General features: G+C 36.1%; 1 protein-coding gene across 1 annotated transcript in view; it reads left to right on the top strand.

The window, feature by feature from the left end:
- Positions 1-13,799, top strand: part of FBN2 (fibrillin 2) — a gene marked incomplete at both ends in the record, with an annotated part of 178,819 nt that overhangs the window by 67,237 nt on the left and 97,783 nt on the right. The window contains 7 exons of the mRNA XM_082335529.1: positions 1,578-1,730; positions 2,503-2,736; positions 3,597-3,734; positions 10,996-11,115; positions 11,668-11,793; positions 12,456-12,578; positions 13,648-13,770. Of these exons, the coding sequence (XP_082191655.1) occupies positions 1,578-1,730; positions 2,503-2,736; positions 3,597-3,734; positions 10,996-11,115; positions 11,668-11,793; positions 12,456-12,578; positions 13,648-13,770 (1,017 nt within the window). The remainder of the gene's footprint in view (positions 1-1,577; positions 1,731-2,502; positions 2,737-3,596; positions 3,735-10,995; positions 11,116-11,667; positions 11,794-12,455; positions 12,579-13,647; positions 13,771-13,799) is intronic.

The raw sequence follows: 13,799 nt of genomic DNA on the forward strand, positions 1-13,799 counted from the left end.
CTTTATAGACCAATATAAGGCACATATATAAACTCAGAAGGCATTAAGTAGTGTCTGCTGAGGTGCCACTAATTTGGCTGGAACAGTTAATAAAACAAACCAAATATTAGATTTCAGTAGATTGCAGCTTTTACAGGACAATTTACTTAAAACCTGTTTCTATATTATAAAAAAGATGTATGCATATTTTCACATGTGGTAATTTCTTTTATACAGCTGCATGTGTCAAATATAAAACATTCTGATGAATTAACTAAAAATACTGCATACCATGTGTAAAAAACATTATCAATTACTAATAATCTTTTCTAGATCTCATGTGGTTCTTCTTATTTCAGACATCTCAAAGCACTTTGTTCTCATGTTGGGAAAGGGATGGGAATTCTGAAGGGATTTCTGAATTACAGAGAAATTATGTAAGCCAGTAGCAACACAAGAACTACAAGTGATTTCACATGGATAATTTTTTCCACAATGTAGCCAGCTTTTGTTATCCAGGTTCATCTGAGGATTGCCAAAATTCAGATTTATTGTGGCTAGCCTCAGGAATACCGAGAACCTTTGATTTCCAATATGATCAAAATTTCTATGGATTTTGGAGTGTTTTACAGTCTGGTTTCTGAAGTCAGCTCCCAAAACCAATTGCACACAAATCACATGCCCTAGTCCGCTAGGGCAGGCCCTTATGTCACAGAGTCTCCTTCTCTTAAATGAACATGTGTCTGAAAATTCTTGTCTTAAATGTTTATATCATTGGAGTAGAATTTGTATACTCTCGAAGTATAATTTCTCCTTTACTTACGAGAAAAGTGAAGAATGTAATCCTTATTAATACAAATTATTTTATTCTTCCCAGTTTAAGATAAATATTTGCTTTTAACCAAAATGTCAGGATGTGCTCAGTTATTATAATTAGTACCATATTGTATTAGTACCATATCTTTCCAAATTCATTGACCTTTTCTCCTAGTCAGCATTCAGGAGTGTGACAATAAAAGATCTAGAATGTGTCCTTGAAGGAACTAGAATATAATAAACACTGATATATTTATACAGAGTAGTTTGCACATGGCACTACTAGAAATACTGTTGTACATTCAGTCTACTGAGCAGAGCGGACTGGGTAGCATTTCTTCAGTCAGATGCATCTGCACCAAGGAAAACTTCATTAAATGAATTTACTGATGTTGCAGTTGTTACATGAAATGTCTCAATTTTTGCCATAATAGCCTTTTTATATATTTGTATCTAGTTTCTATTTGTATTGCTGTGTACCTTTTGTATCATCTGTATTTTCTGTTAGCTTGAGCAGACTTTAAGATTTCATGTTGGATTAATGCAAGACTAGTGTCACTGCAAAGATGTGATCCTACAGTAAATCAAATATGGAATGCGTTGGTGCTGATCACCTCAGATAATTATTGGGTGTGTTTTGGGGTATTTTGGGGTTTGGTGTTTTGTTTTTTTTTTCAATAAAACTTCTTAAACATTTTAGTCCTTACATGAATTGAATAAGGGAATGTAATTTTGAGAATTCATGTTACTATTTCTGGTTTTGTTTTTAAATTAACTTTCAGATCAGAGGGCAAGTACATGTTTCTCCAACATAGTGAATGGCCGCTGTGCACAGGAGCTTCCCGGTAGGTTCACCAAAAGGCAGTGCTGCTGTGAGTCTGGCCGGTGCTGGGCCATCGGGTCTGTTCCAGAGATGTGTCCTGTCAGAGGATCTGGTGAGTGGCTTGTTAGTTGGTTGGTTTGTGTTCTTCTTGCTGTCCGTTCTAGCTGGGATGGAGATCACTGGAATATTTTAAACTGCTTTAAAATGTAGGCCAAATGGAAAAATAAAGCCAGGAATTGCATTATTATTCATTCTTGTGTTTTTAATACTGATGTTACTGTCTGTGAACCACTTTTTTTCTGGTCCATGAATGTTTGGCCCTAGTTTCTTTAACATCCTTTTGTTGACTTTGGAAATAGTTCTTGACAAATGGGAAATATTTTGTGGTCAAGCTCAAAGAGGAAATGACTCTGAGGGTCCATAGTTCATTCTGATTTAAAGGAACAGCTGCTCCCTTGTTCCATTAAATTTTGGGTTACTTTGAACTAAAAATGCATCAGTATTTCATTTATTCTTTCGACTCTGCTCACAGAACAATAGTCCACATCCCTAGTGAAACGTATTTTCAGTTTATTTATATCAAGATCTCTGAGTGACCAGGGAGTTACAGTGCTGCTAGCAATACATTAACAAAAAGGTTTCAACAAATAGTTGTAAATTACAGTATTTCCTTTAATTATTTTTCATGTCCTTCCTTAAATAGCACCTGTCACAATCATAGGATCTGCCTGAGATTAGGAGTGGGAGAGGGAACACATTAACATCAAAGAAATGATGAATTGGTGTTCTGGTTTTTGTAGCATACGAAGATCTGTATCTTCCATATAAGCTGACTCTGAAGTGTCGATTTACTTTATGCTTCTCTGTGTGTTCCCGTTTAATAGATGAACACCGCAGACTTTGTGTGGATGGCACTTCTGCTGGAGGTGGTTCCAGAGGTGGTGGGACAGGAGGCAATGGGTTCCTTCCCAGTGGCAATGGCAATGGCTACGGCCCAGGAGGAGCAGGATTCATGCCCATCCCTGGAAGCAATGGTTTCTCCCCAGGTGTAGGCGGAGCAGGGGTAGGGATGGGTGGTCAAAGTCCCGCTGGAAATGGCCCAATAATTACAGGACTAAGTAAGTACTTGCATTGTTGTGACTTGTTTCTCTCTTTATTTTTATTCCTTCTATTTTTTCCTTTTTTTCTGCTTAGTTTTTAGTCTGGAAATGATATGGTGTCCTTAACACATAAACCCACCTTTGTGTTCAAGCACATTTAAGAGACCTCAGTTGGTACATTAGGAAGCTCAGGAGCCCTATTTTTAACAGCAGTTCAGATGCAGAGATTTTTTTTGTCACTTCAGTTATAGAGTCTTTGAGCCTGTGCTGTCTTTGCTGATCTGCCTTGGTCAGATAATAAAACTCCAAATTTCTAAGTGTTTTCAAAAAACCACCAGGGTTTAAAATAACGTATTCTCTTTCCTTGTTCTTCCAAATGTAAAACTTACCTATTCTGCAGTAACACTGCCTTGACTGAAAGCTCAAAATGAATAATATTCAGAGGGGAGTCTCGTGTATGTAAAGTTGCTTATAACACGTGTAAGCACATCTCTAGGATCAGAACCATAAAGTTAATAAAATGCAAGGAGTATTATTAAGACAGGTACACCAATAATAGTAAACATAGAGGAACAGACTGCTTTAACTTTCACCCAAATTGTGGTTTATTCGTGAGGCCACTGACAATCTCATCAGGCTATACATATAGATGGTAAATCATAATTAAGACTATTTGTCTAATGTGTTTTTTGTTTCTGAGAGCTACTTGGTTTTGTTAGTTTACTGTTGTGTCAACAGATAGTGCCTGGAAAAAATACTTGATTTGACGGATATATTTATGCACCTGATAACATACTTTCTGAAGTCAAGTATAATATTCATATTTACTTCTATTTGAAACTATGAATATTTGTACCATGTTCTGTTTTTTTTATCAGCAATACTCAATCAGACAATAGACATCTGTAAGCACCATCCCAACCTTTGTTTAAATGGACGTTGTACACCAACCCTTTCTAGTTACCGATGTGAGTGCAACATGGGATATAAGCAGGATGAAAATGGGGATTGTATTGGTAAGTGCACATTTCTAAAATCCATTATTCACTTTTAAAATGCTAATATTTTTCCACTTTTAATCTGTTTTTTTTTTAAAAAAAAGGCATATTCTTTTTCTCCAAAATACATATTAATTTAATGATATTGCTCTTGTGAAAGGGCATGCAAAGACCATGATATTACTTACACTAGAATAATTTAAGATCTTCATGAGAGTTATCTGTTTCCTTAAAAAAAAAAAAAATCTTTAATCGCAAATATTAGTATTGAGTATTACTGTACTTGATGGATATTGTACATTTTTGTCTTCACATTCAGTAAAGTAAGTTCTGTTCCATGTTCTCTTTTGTTATTCTCATGTAGCTCTGTATTTGCTACAGGAGTTAGTGTCAAGTTATATTCAAGATAACAAAGGCTAGAATTTATGTTTTACGTACTCATAAGGACGAAAGAACAGTTTGAAAGATATAAAATAATTTTAAAAATGCATTAATTAACTTTTGGTTATATTTGCATTTCATATGAAAATATTGAATGCTAACTTTTTATAACAAGAGCTGAATTTGGGATTCTGCACTTTTATTCAGTTATTGTGGACTTCACTCTTGCAGTGTCAAACGCTCATCGGGTATTTCAGGGAAAATACAAAATTTGGGGGTTCCTGTGGGGTAGTTGTGTGGAGAAGAATCCTGTATGAAGCATACAGCTTAGTAAAGGTACAGGATGCTAAATAGAAAGGTCTGGTTATATTTCTGATTGAACATTTGCTTACTGATTCTTTATAAAGAGATTTGAGATTTGTGCATGAAAAATGTTATACAAGAGCTTGTTAGCGATAGGCTTTTCTCACTGAAGCTATGCTTTTAGAATCAATTTCTAGCATGCATGTGGATTAGAGGAAAATATAGAAACAAAGGAACACAGAAAATTGCAGCTACATGAATCCTTAACAAAATCTTCTAATCCAAGATGACACAGTTTATGATATGCAAGTGAGAATAGTACAGGCAAATTTTGACATACATGCAGCAGAGTGGGTATCAGCCAGAAGCTGAGCTGGGAACACTGCATCTCTGAGTTGTAAATTCTTCCACCTCCCGCTGAATTGCAAACTGATTATCAGGACCTGCCTGGCTTGGCACCCTGCCTTCTGGAGAAGTGGAATGCGACAACTGTTGAATAGTACTTTTCCTTTGACATCCCTGTTTCTTACCATGTTTACCTCTCTGTTTTCCTTTCTCAAATCAACTTGATATAACTGAAAGTTTACGAGTCCCCTTAGCTAGGCCATTCTCTTGCACCAGAGAGATCAGTTATAGCCAAATCGCTCCTGACAACTGTTTGTACACGCTCTTCTTAAGAAACGTCAGTTGATGGAGATTCCACCACTTCCCCAGATAGTTGCAGTGGTCCAATAGTCAAACTTCCAGAAAGTTTTCAGAACATCTAATCTAATTTAAACACTACTTTGCAAAAAATTTCAGCTCATCGTTTCTTGTCTTGTCCACAGTATACAAGGAAAACAGTTCAGTACCTTTCTCTTTGCACTTTTGTGTACTTGAGGACTGTTACAGTTCTTCTTCCAAGTTGTCTTCTATGGTATAGCAAACCCAACTTTTTCAGCTTTGTTTGGCTGAGAGTTTTCTGCACCTTTGATCTCTGACTGGGAAATTCAAGAGGCTTGCTCTCTTGCTGCATCCTTGGGCCTCAGGAGCTATAAGTGCATTGTAAGTGGGGAGTGGGAGTTATACTATAAATCTGTCTTGCATGGCTATTCTTTCTTCACAGTGTATAGAGAGCCCTGGCACTTTTGTTCCCAGCACTAAATTTCGCATTGCTGAAATCAATAATATTTTTGACTGTGGTGGACCTTGACTCTTGAGGAACTGTCTTGAAATGTGCTGAGCATCTTCTGAAAGCTGGCATTTTGAACTAATGTTTCTTGATGAAATCTAGTTCACAGCCTGTGTTCATATTCTTTGTTACTTGGGGGGCAAGTAAGTTGAAAATATCATCTGAAGCACACAGATGTTTGTTATCTATTTGATAACACACAATATATTTATTACATTTTTATTATTTTTGCTTTCTAAGTTCAAATGAAGACATAAAGATGAGTAATGATAAAAATCTGAATGTATGTTTGTTACAAAGCTAGCAACTGAAAAAAGTGAAAGGCCTTTTGAAACTGTACTTTTTGAGGCAACCATCCTGTGTTCAAATCATTAAAAAGCAGTATTAAATAACATAGTGGTAGAGTGTGATTATGATAAATGCTTGCTCATGCTTATAAAGAATTATTCTGCATGAAGAAATACTGAAAGAGCACATAGCTGTAAAAAATGAGCCTGCATACCATGGAAAGACACAATGTCACCTGTCCCTAAAATCATTTCCTATTAAGGTAGGACAAATTTGACTGAGCTACTTTGTGCTTCATGTCAGCAGATAGCATAAAGGTGGCATGTGATTAAGTAGCAGTTCACTGTGGCATATGAGATTAGAATGCTGTTAAACTCACAAAGCCATTTTTTTAATTTGCAAAGCATGGAAAATAAATGCCAATTCCGAGGTAAAAATGAGTATGGTTTGATACTATTACAAGCATTGATTATTAATCAAATGCATATACTGATAAAGTGGCATATGTAAGTTAAGAGTCTAGTTAAAAATGAATTGTGGAAAATAAAGTTGAACCAAACCAAACCTTGATGCAGGTGGTAAGGTTAACTCCTAAATAAGAGGTAACTCCACATTAAATACTAGGAATTAATAATACTAGGAAAATTTAGTTAAGTAGATAAACCTAAGGCCTCACCTGAGCTTGGGGGACCTTTTAGACTTTTGTTTTTAGTGAACACCAGTTTCAGTAACCACTGGCACAAAAGAAATTGTGCCTTTGGCTCCTTTTTGGCTTCTCAGCCTAAATAACTTTTGGGATGCGTCCAGAACAGGATTTAAACTTGTGGTTGAGCTTATTGTGAAAAGCTTCATTTTCTCTGTCTTTGTGCCCCTTTATACTGAGGTTGCAGCAAGTAAAGCTGTATGGATTTAATTTAAACTTTTTTATTTTTCAAATCTCATTGAAAAATTTGTGTATGAAGAAATGAAGTAGGACAACCATCTGTGGTTTAAAAGGCCCATCAGAATTACATGTCTGGGTGCTGAAATTGATTGGCAGAAAGATATAATATGTTCTTAACAGCTGGCTAGCATTCTGTCCCTTTCTCTTCTGTGGGGTTACCCTGTAGGCCACCAGCCTCGCCCTTCACCTTCCACTCCAGGCTTGTGATAATAGTGAAGTTGTATCTCATTTTCAGTTTGAGGTTACAGTGCCTGAATACTGTGAGACTAGATTGATAGGTGCATGGAAAATAAAAATACTGACCTGTTTAATTCTCTAAAACACAATTATGTGCCCAGGAGAAAGGTATATTCACTTAGGGAACTTAGTCTCAACTTTGTGATGCACACCTCAGCATGAAAGAGTAGTCTGAAAACTGAGGCAATTTTGGATGCACTGGGATCAAAACAAAAATTTCAGCTGGTTTAACAAAAGCAGAAGATGCTGTGCCAGCTACAGTAATGTCCTAGAATGAAAGCAGGGGGAAAAAAAAACAATAATGACTTCAGCAAGTTTAAGTGTCATTTTGCCTGTTTTTTTCTCTGTGAAACAAATCAGTCATTACTAATTATTTTGACTCTTCAGTGGTTTGCCTTTTGAGTAGCTGCTTGTATTCAGAAGACTTTTTATAAGAGAGTATAGTTTATGAATATTTATCTTAGATAACACAGCTTTGTTTCACTGTTATTTTCTAATTGTGTTATAAAGAAGTAGCCAGAGTATCTTAAGTGCCACAATGAATCAGTGATTTGTGAATGGTAGTTGCTATAAATCAGACAGGAAGTTGTCTTGGAAATTTAGGCAGGAACTTAACTGCATGGAATTTCTGTGTGTACAAATACATATTAAATGAAATTAAAGGCTTGCTTGAATCTATCTTGGATACTTTTCTCATTACTGAAAGAACAGTCCTGGGGCATTGGGAACAGTTACATTTCACTGCATGGGGTAAGGTTAACAGTATATAAACGAACACTGCTTCCATACTGCTTTATCTCTCTGGCTGTCCACTCCCCAAGCAACAAATTACGAAGCCAGAAATCATGAGATATTTTTGTATAGAGTTAAAGAAAAGTCTTATTTCAAAATTACCCTGACAAATCAAAAAATAATGGTGTTACATACTACTGTCTGACCTAAACTTGTATTATGCTGCTCTCATGATGGAACATGCCTGATGCGTCAAGGACCGTAAGCGTCCTAAGTGAGCTGAGACTGAATGGTTAGTCCCTTTCACCAAACTGATACACAGCTGTAATATTATTACCTTTCCTTATTTGACTCTTTTTAAAAACTCTGGATAAAACTGTAGAGACTTTCAAAGTGGCAGCAAGCCTGTAGCTGTGCTGTGTTTAATTTTAGTTGTTTTGTGAATACAAATCTCCATATTTTAAATTTTGTAATGTACCTTCAGACTCATCACGGTAAGTCTTGAGGGGGTTTTGGAAGTTCCATACTGCACACAGTGAAACTCTGACAAGTGTTACAGATGAAACACTGAAAAGTGGAGATAAGTGTGATGCAAGTGGTAAAAGAGAAATATTTGACACTGAAGAGGGGTGTCCTGGGAGACAGAATAAATGGGTTAAATATCTCTGTCTCAGATGTTTCATGTTTATGCTGCCAGAATATGCATGCTTGCAATGCAAACTCAAAGCCAACAACTTTATATTAACATATATTTGCCTTTCCCTCTTTTATCAAGAGCTTATAAAAATAAGACCATCTTAAGATGCATATTTTATATGGAAATCATCTGATGCACATGGCTTTGGAAGGATTTTCTAAGCTTAAGTCAACTGCTTCATAGAGGAACACTGCATTCCTGCTGTACAACTTACAAATTAATTTACAGTGAAATCCATTTTTAGTATGAACGTGTTTTCTTTAACAGATGAAGCAAGTTGAAGCTTATAATAAAGTCATAAATGTCATTCTCTGTAGGAAAACTAAACAGAATAGATGAGCGCCATATTTAGTATTTATAAGTTCCCCCTGTCCTCCCCTGTACTAAAGCAAGATAAATATACGGTAAAGTAATTCGAATTAAGACATTTGACAAAACATTAATGTGAAAATCTGATTCAGAGTTTGACATTTTGTTGGTAGCTGAGGACTTTTTTCTGAAGGAATTATGTGTGATTTTCCCTGACCCCCCGATAACAGCTGAGCACTAAGGAAAAAATACCCAATCTAGCACTCATGAGAAAGAGCATCCTGACAGCCAAGCACTGTAGAGAAGCATGAGAGCAGGAAACTACTATAATTACATAGAAATCTACTGCAGTATAAAGATACAATTACTGTTTTCTTCTTTGTATTTAACACTCTGAATTTCTCTTTTCTTTATCTTGCTTCATTCTTGTGGTTTTACTGGAGTGGTGCTATCAGCTGCTATGCAAATATGAATGAGCTAAATATGGGTGAGAGGAGGTATTTGATTCTTCCATTTGCTTTGTCTTTATTCATTTAACTGTTTACCCAAAACAATCTGATTGTTTCTAGGCAACAAGAGTGCTGTAAGCCAGCTCATTAAATCAGGGATGGGGTAAACCCAGATCTCTTTGATATGTATATTGATGCTATTGGGTTTAACTGTGTATGCATTAACACAGTAAATCGTGTGAAATATATGGTCTTGTTTATGGTAAAATTAGAACAAAACTAACCTTTTGCCATTTTTTAGAATCAGGTCATTCAGGGCACAACACTTTCTAGAAGTACATATTTATTTAACATATAAATATTCTTACAAGTTTAATTTCTCATTCCATCCCATTATTTCCAAGGTGCAATGAACTAGGTTTTAGAACTAGACCTTGATAAAGCGTGAGTACAAATGATCAGCAAAATTACCCTGGTTTTTTCCTGGTGTTTCTGGTAGTGTACACTGCAAAATGCATGGGAAAATCATCATTACTAAGAACTGATCAGCAGTGGCTTTACTTAGCCCCAGCTGCCTATGGCAGCTTACAGCCAGATACCAAAAACCCCCACAAATCAGCATTGGCTTTGTGGTGTTAAAGTCTACCTAAATGAAGAGATGAGTAATTTCAGACCTATAAGTGAAATGGCGGGCATAGCTGGAGGGAAAAAAGTCAAATTAGCAAAGGTGATTGATGAAGAAAGGAGTATTTCATCAAGGAATCCATTCAGTTTGTAACCTGTGAATTTAGCTGTAGCGGCTGCTCAGGTCATCCTCTGGTAGCTGCAGGAGAGACTGAGCCAGCAGTCCTGCCTACCAGAGCAGAGGGATGCACTTGCTTCGCTCCTGGATCACAGAGGGCAAGGATCCTGGGAGGTTTAGAGAAGCGTAATGGGGAGGAACAATCAGTGTTATTTTAGAGCTGGGAATAGCTGTCTTGGGCCAAAGACACAGTGGACTCATTGGTAACCACTGGGGATCAAATCTGGGAAGTGTTCTTGAGAGGAGTTCAAGTTTTCAGAGCCCTGTGTCAAGTGGGAGTTATTTCTGAGCAGTTACCTAAGATTTAAGGTGGTTAAAGTGTGTTTCGTTGCACCCAAATACAAAAAAAAACTTCGGAGAGTAAGGTACATTATAGAGAAGGGCTAGATTAAGTCTGGCATTACTCAAATGCAAAGACTGGGGTTGAGGATGCAATGGAGCATAAATAATTGAGATGTGGTGCACAGACTGTGATCTCATTAAGAATCCCTCCTGCTGGTGTGTGGCCCCTCCTCACATTTCTACAATAAACCTGTAATATAATGGGGGGATTTTGGATGCCATGATTTGCTCTGATTTTAAAATGCCAATTTTGATTCATATTGGGTTTATTCCAAAGAAGAATGAATGGTTATTCAGTTAAATGAAACTATGTTGAATGAAGTGTTGTTCGCTTTCACCAGGCAACTGTCAGATCCCATGTCTCAAAATACTCACACATATTTTTTCTTTGTCTTTCAAGATGCGTATAAATGATGTAGTAGCATTTCACTTCTTAAAAACATCTGCCTAGTTGACTAAGAACAGCTCTGTGTTCTTAGGAAAGTAATGATTTTGCACCAAGAACAAGGTTTAGTATTTAGCATTTGACTGTTAGTTACTGTCTTTTTCACTTAGAAACTTCTAGACTTGAAAAAAATGTTCTATACATTGTGAAGTCACTAATGCTCCTCTGTGCTGCCAACAGATGTTGATGAATGCACATCAAACCCGTGCTCTAATGGAGACTGTGTCAACACACCTGGTTCCTATTACTGCAAGTGCCACACAGGTTTCCAGAGAACTCCGACCAAGCAAGCTTGCATTGGTAAGAAAATTTGCTTCACGTCTACTGACACTGCAGATGTTCTGACCCCTTATGTCAGATCCCATTGGAGTTCAAAAAATAGTTAGCAATGCAATTTCAGTAAATCCCAACAGCTCTAGTTCTCGGCTACCGTTCCATTTGTTCTGTTGTTGTCTTTTAACGTTTATCCATTATTCTCGAATATATGTCACTTGGCCAGGGAATTCCCCAGCTGGGAGTTCTACAAAACAGGAAATAGACTATTAGTATGACAGGTACATATTTATGTGTGTACGAAGAGGAATGTGTGAGTAGATTTTTAAAAGTATTTATAAAGTAATTGCTGAGCATCATAAAATGTAGCATTGTAACATTTATTGTACAAGTGTGTAAAATAATACTTTTCCTATCTCTGATGCAATGAGAATAAATTCTTAACCATCTTTTGAAATTTTTTTTCCAAGTAATATTTAAATAACATTCCAGTATTTTTCAAAACAATAATTGTCACTATATACATTTTTATCTTACAGTAACTCTCTGACTGTGTGATTTTTTTTTTTTTTGCCTTAGATATAGATGAGTGCATTCAGAATGGTGTTCTTTGTAAAAATGGCCGGTGTGTAAACACTGATGGAAGTTTCCAGTGTATTTGCAATGCTGGGTTTGAACTGACTACAGATGGAAAAAATTGTGTGGGTAAGAACTCTTCTGTATAATGGAGCAGGCATTAGCTTGGTGATTCTAGAAATTATACTACATACTACAACTAAGAAGTGTTAAGGATTACCTTTTTTGAAATAAGATACGACCTGAGGTGAACTTATAGCCCCTGCATTCAAATAGTTATCGTATGGAACTGCATGATTTCAAAGAAAACTTGAGGTAATTTTTGTTTTTGAAGCTACATCTCTCCTCAAGAGACCCAGGTAACTCAGTACCAGAAATAACATTTTTCCCTAAAGTTTCATAGCAGGTGCTCCATATATCAGTACTGCTGAAGAAATAATGGTTTTCAATTTTGACTATGCTCTGTCAAAAAAAAACTTCCTAGGTAAACAACAAGCTCTTAATTCTGTCAGGTGATTGGAGTTTTTTATCCTTTCATGTAAAATAGAAAGACGTGCCCTGTTCTTCCATACACAATCTGCTGAAACATGCAAAGAAACTGATCACAATGGGAAAAAAATTGCTGCTTTATCTATAGAGTGAAAACTCTCCAGATACTTCATCAGAGTTATGAGTAGAATTTAATCTTCAAGTGAAGGAATGTGTCACATCAGTCCTGATTTTTTATTTTTACTGTGTCAGCTTCTGAAAAGTGAGGAACTATAAGCAGTTCTCTTTGCAATATTTTGCAGACCATGATGAGTGTACCACTACAAACATGTGTTTAAATGGGATGTGCATAAATGAAGATGGGAGTTTTAAATGCATCTGCAAACCAGGATTTGTTCTGGCTCCAAATGGGCGTTACTGTACTGGTATGTAGAACTGAGGTGTAACACATTAAGACAATCTTGACTGAAAACAGCTTTTCCAGTCCATTCATTCATGCAAGAATGGCAATCTTGTCACGTGGATTTAATATCATACTAATACCTTACTAACTCATTACAGTAGGTTTCTTAAGCTGCCTAGAACAGAAATAGGTCTTGAACTTACAGAAAGAAATAAATGAATTATTTAATAGTATTGTGAAAGATACAACAGATGATAAATTACTTGGAGCATTGTAAATGCAGCAAAATATGCAGGCCCTTCATGAAGTGGTGAAGCGAACAGCAATACGGGAAGTTTAAAAGGTTTAAAAGATTTTATATTGATCAACACACACAAGTATGTTTTCCACATCATTATTCTGGCACTTAAGATATCATATTTGCCACATAGCATTACAAACTTTTAAAAGTGAGGTCATTGAAAACTTAGATTAAACGTTTTAAGAATAGAGTCTGATTTAGCTTCAGTTTAAGTAAACTAATGGAAGATACCTGTTGCTGCCAGTAGAAGTAGGTTTGGCTTGAGCCATTTCTAGTAAGTGCAAAATCACCTAAATTGTTAGTTTTCTGATTTGAAGTTGAACCATGTGTATTAATTGTGGTTTTCTTAATGTACATGCAGCTGGGCAGTTGACTTAGATAGAAATTGATGACCACTGAAAAATTCTTTGAAATTAAAATTTACCATCATATGGATATTCTGTGATTAGTGCTTCCTTAATCACACTTCAAAGCAAAGTTATAGTATCATGGGAAGGACAAAGGGGAAATATTTATCATTAATTTTGCTTAATGTAGAATCTGAAGTGCCTCTAATCCTACAGTATTTCTGTTTTTTTGTGTGTGTTTTTGTGTTTTTTTTTTTTAATGCACAGCTGGAATTTGTATTATTTAGTGTAATTCCAAGATGAGATTTTTATTAGAAACAAACCAAGGATATGTTGATGATTCACTTGCTATCATAAAGTCATTTGGTAATGTTCTAAAAATACTAATTGTAATTTTGCTTAAAACAGTGAATAAATTGTTGAATTGTGTTGCCTCCTGATAGATATTGATGAATGTCAGACATCAGGAATTTGCATGAATGGTCATTGCATAAATACTGAAGGATCCTTTCGGTGTGAGTGTCCACCTGGCTTGGCTGTTGGAGTTGATGGTCGTGTGTGTGTAGGTAAGTGAGATTTTTTTTTTTCCATTGAA

The sequence above is a fragment of the Platalea leucorodia genome (genome assembly GCF_965183815.1).
Source record: "Platalea leucorodia genome assembly, chromosome: Z".
Classification (NCBI taxonomy): Eukaryota; Metazoa; Chordata; class Aves; order Pelecaniformes; family Threskiornithidae; genus Platalea; species Platalea leucorodia.